General features: G+C 43.3%; 1 protein-coding gene across 1 annotated transcript in view; it reads left to right on the forward strand.

Moving 5' to 3' along the window:
• LOC306918060 (apoptosis-stimulating of p53 protein 1-like) overlaps positions 1-5,000 on the forward strand; it is a 42,769-nt gene that overhangs the window by 28,251 nt on the left and 9,518 nt on the right. The window contains exon 10 of the mRNA XM_079530950.1: positions 1,215-1,352. Within this exon, the coding sequence (XP_079387076.1) occupies positions 1,215-1,352 (138 nt within the window). The remainder of the gene's footprint in view (positions 1-1,214; positions 1,353-5,000) is intronic.

Here is a 5,000-nt window from a genome sequence, read left to right on the forward strand (position 1 = left end):
TGTTTCTATTGAGTCTGTACATAGTCAACATCTGTTTCTATTGAGTCTGTACATAGTCAACATCTGTTTCTATTGAGTCCTGTACATAGTCAACATCTGTTTCTATTGAGTCTGTACATAGTCAACATCTGTTTCTACTGAGTCTGTACATAGTCAACATCTGTTTTCTATTGAGTCTGTACATAGTCAACATCTGTTTCTATTGAGTCTGTACATAGTCAACATCTGTTTCTATTGAGTCTGTACATAGTCAACATCTGTTTCTATTGAGTCTGTACATAGTCAACATCTGTTTCTATTGAGTCTGTACATAGTCAACATCTGTTTCTACTGAGTCTGTACATAGTCAACATCTGTTTCTATTGAGTCTGTACATAGTCAACATCTGTTTCTACTGAGTCTGTACATAGTCAACATCTGTTTCTATTGAGTCTGTACATAGTCAACATCTGTTTCTATTGAGTCTGTACATAGTCAACATCTGTTTCTATTGAGTCTGTACATAGTCCAACATCTGTTTCTACTGAGTCTGTACATAGTCAACATCTGTTTCTATTGAGTCTGTACATAGTCAACATCTGTTTCTACTGAGTCTGTACATAGTCAACATCTGTTTCTATTGAGTCTGTACATAGTCAACATCTGTTTCTACTGAGTCTGTACATAGTCAACATCTGTTTCTATTGAGTCTGTACATAGTCAACATCTGTTTCTACTGAGTCTGTACATAGTCAACATCAGTTTCTATTGAGTCTGTACATAGTCAATATCTGTTTCTATTGAGTCTGTACATAGTCAACATCTATTTCTACTGAGTCTGTACATAGTCAACATCATCCTCAGTTTTGGATCAGTAACAGTGGTCAGGTAATTTGCCACTGTGTATTCTCGGTTGAGGGCCAAATAGCATTCTAATTTACTTTGGGTTTTTGTTGTGTTTGATAATTTGGTTAGTGGAGGTTGTTTTAGTCAGGGGAGGGGGTGGTGGGGGTAAGACTCAGGACCAGCTGACTGAGGGGGACTCCTGCTCCTGTTCTCCTCTTGGCATTTTAAGGCCTGGTAGGAGGTGGAGTGACTATTTTGAAGGTGCTTATGGAATTTGAATGCTCCTTTCTGGATGTTAATTAGGAGAGGGAATTGGCCAAGTTCCGCTCTGCATGCATTATTGAGAGTTTTTATCTCTCTCTCTCTGTCTCTCTATGTCTCTCTCCCAGACGAAGCGAACCAACCTAAAGAAGGCGTGGTCAGAGAGGACGGGTCACGGTCTGAGGGTGAAGTTCAACCCTCTGGCTCTCCTATTGGACGCCTCGTTAGAGGGAGAGTTTGACCTGGTGCAGCGCGTCATCTACGAGGTACTATATACATATTTATTATTATAACACTAATATATACTATACTAAGCATTAACCCATTTTGACCTGAGATCAGATTCAAAAAATGTCTTCCACATCCTGACAGTTTTCTGAAAAAGCTATGTTTCTATGTCAGTCGTTCTTCGATTTTTCAAAAATAGCAGACCTACACTCGGTGCCGCGCTATGAGCTTGTAGATCTGCTATTTTTCGATAGCTAAACTACACAGGTTCATCCCGATGTTCTGGGCATCTTTGTAATGTTAGTGTTAGTAAAAAGCAGGTAAAAGAGTAACGTTTGAGGCAGACTAACATCAGTCACTTTTCCATTCACTGTAGTAGAAGGAGGTGCGGGGAAACCGCAGATGTGTCGTCTCCGCCTACAGGAAATACGTTGCCTGCGACCATGAGACCCGTTTCTGAATCGGTCTATAGTTCCACACTCACTCCAGAGGGCCACTATAGTTCCACACTCACTCCAGAGGGTCACTATACTTCCACACTCACTCCAGAGGGCCACTATAGTTCCACACTCACTCCAGAGGGCCACTATAGTTCCACACTCACTCCAGAGGGCCACTATAGTTCCACACTCACTCCAGAGGACCACTATAGTTCCACACTCACTCCAGAGGGCCGCTATAGTTCCACACTCACTCCAGAGGGCCACTATAGTTCCACACTCACTCCAGAGGACCACTATAGTTCCACACTCACTCCAGAGGGCCGCTATAGTTCCACACTCACTCCAGAGGGCCACTATAGTTACACACTCACTCCATAGGGCCACTAAAGTTCCACACTCACTCCAGAGGGCCACTATAGTTCCACACTCACTCCAGAGGGCCACTATAGTTCCACACTCACTCCAGAGGACCACTATAGTTCCACACTCCTTCCGGAGGGCCACAGTGCATATTACCGTCCTAGCCAAAAATAGCCGATCTACAAGCTCTACGTGGCATTGCGACGCGTTTTGAACTTGTAGATCAGCTATTTTTTTGCTATATTTGAATTGGAATCCTGAAAAGTGTTGTGATATTAGCCCATGCACAGTACATCTTAGTCTATGTACTTGAACTTGAGATACAGTGTACTTGATATGTATTGTGTACTGCCGGTACTGTAGCATTCTTTATAGATAGGCTACGAGAGACATCTAGGCGACAGCAAGGTCAGCCTTGCTGCAGTAGGCAGGTTCTTCTGTCTCATATCTTATTGTTACGTCATTATGATCCAGCACTATATATGTTTCATGTTTGTGTAATAAACTTTGTGAACCTTAGCGTGATACCGTCTCGTGTCTCGTTAATTTGTTCTCCCGGGTACCCGCCGGCCGCCGCCGTAGTCGCCGTACCAAAGTAATACTTCAACAGGATTGTCACACACCACCCAGCCACCCAACCACACCAATTGTTGTAAACTAAATACGGGACCCTCGTCTGGGTTGACAGACAGGTAGTGTGTGCAGGCTGGGTGGTGTGTGACAATCCTGTTGAAGTATTACTTTGGTACGGCGACTGCGGCGGCGGCCGGCGGGTACCCGGGAGAACAAATTAACGAGACACGAGACGGTATCACGCTAAGGTTCACAAAGTTTATTACACAAACATGAAACATATATAGTGCTGGATCATAATGACGTAACAATAAGATATGAGACAGAAGAACCTGCCTACTGCAGCAAGGCTGACCTTGCTGTCGCCTAGATGTCTCTCGTAGCCTATCTATAAAGAATGCTACAGTACCGGCAGTACACAATACATATCAAGTACACTGTATCTCAAGTTCAAGTACATAGACTAAGATGTACTGTGCATGGGCTAATATCACAACAAAAAGTAACATTTTTTATTTAATTTAAAATGCATTTAGTTATAGTTATGTTAACTTCATGAACTAAATACAAATACATTGGACAAAAAGACATTTTAATACTAGTCATTAAGCTACTAAATTAGACAGAAGTAATTAACCCATTTAGGCCTTTAAAGAAAATGTTTTCTGAATCATGTCACAGCCCCCTGTAGCTTGGCCTACCAGGGTCTGTGTTGCCTACTCTATCTGTCTCCACAAGGCCTGCAGGTTGGGGAATTGGGGTGCCAATCAGTACATTGGGAGCACCTGGCCAGTATTCCCAGTGTGCTCTATAAGGACTGGCTGTTGGCCACACTCACCCTCTCTCTCTCTCCCTGTTGGCAGCAACACTTTAGCTTTAGGCCCAGGCCACACCACTCTGGATCTTTTGCAAAACGGATATTTTCGTCCGTTTTAGAAAAAATCCCTGGCCATACGACAGAGATATCTATGTCCACACCCAAACGCAGAAACGCATTGAACACTGGATAAAATCACTGCAGTAGCAGGTTTCAATTGTAGGCTATATTATATTTGATTTTATATTTACACTTATGAGGTGCCAATCATATTTTTAATGAAGGAATAAGTACCGCATTTTAAAAGCCACCTAAATTGTGAGTGGAAGTATATGTTTCTTTCATTGTCTGTCAGCATGTCACACTATGTGCGTAAATCTCCAGATCCCGACTCTCGACTTTTCTCTCCATATCATTTAAAAATGATAGACACTTTACCATTGCTCTGGCGACCTGGCAAGTCCTGCACAGAAATTAATAGCAGAGTCAGACCTATAGAAGTGTCCACAACCAGTTGTGAGCTTGTTGAGTGGCTATATTTTAGGCTAATACAAGTTCACGCGCACATTGTCAGCATGTAGGCACAGTGACATGCAGTCAATGGTGCGCCCTAAACATGAGAGAGATGTGCCATAATGCGCACGCACGATGCGATCCCATTCACACCTCTCTCTCTCTCTCTCTGCACCCTCTCTCTCTCTCTCTCCTCGCATGACCATGATGCAAAATACAGCACGATATAGTTTCACATGCGGCTATGCACACACCACGCATAGACTTGTTGGTGTAGGGCCGGCTACTGCGCAATGGCATTTGGCCTGGGTCCTTATAGGTAGGTTAATATCCACAGTTTATCTGTAGCGGTCCGCAATGAACCTATTGGCTTCGCACTCGGCACCAATACAAATGAAACTATTTGAATAAAGGTTGTACACATCAGTGAGAGTGTAGACCTAGCAAGCGCACCACAGCTCATATAGGCTGCATGGCTATACGGGCTTGGGCACTACCCTACCATCTCTCTATATCATTTGATGAAGGCATATTAAAAACATGACTTGTACACCCAATGAAAATATAAACTTCACAGAATATATACCACTTCGAATTATAACAATCGGTTGAAGATTATCTGAATATAGCACGAGTCAAATGTCAACCTCTTTGCGCAACGGGCCATTGCGCTGAGGACTGGGCTGGCAGTGTTTATTTTACCTATACTTGTGAGGACCTCTGCTTGACAAGCTGCATGTGGGCGGTGGCGGTGACATCATCGTTTCTCAAAAACTCCGTTTCGCATGACTACACCGCTCCACTGATCCGGATATTTTCGAAAATCTTCACTTATTTATCCGTTTCAAAAAACCTCCGTTTGAGTGGCCGAAAACACCGTTTGCGTGTGGCTGAAAGGTCCAAACGCACAGAGAAATGTGCGTTTTGCAAAAGACCCATATACGTGTGGCCTGGGCCTTAGTTTGTCCTTTGGTTTTGCA

This window comes from Electrona antarctica (assembly GCF_951216825.1).
Source record: "Electrona antarctica genome assembly, contig: scaffold_64, whole genome shotgun sequence".
NCBI classification, from domain to species: domain Eukaryota; kingdom Metazoa; phylum Chordata; class Actinopteri; order Myctophiformes; family Myctophidae; genus Electrona; species Electrona antarctica.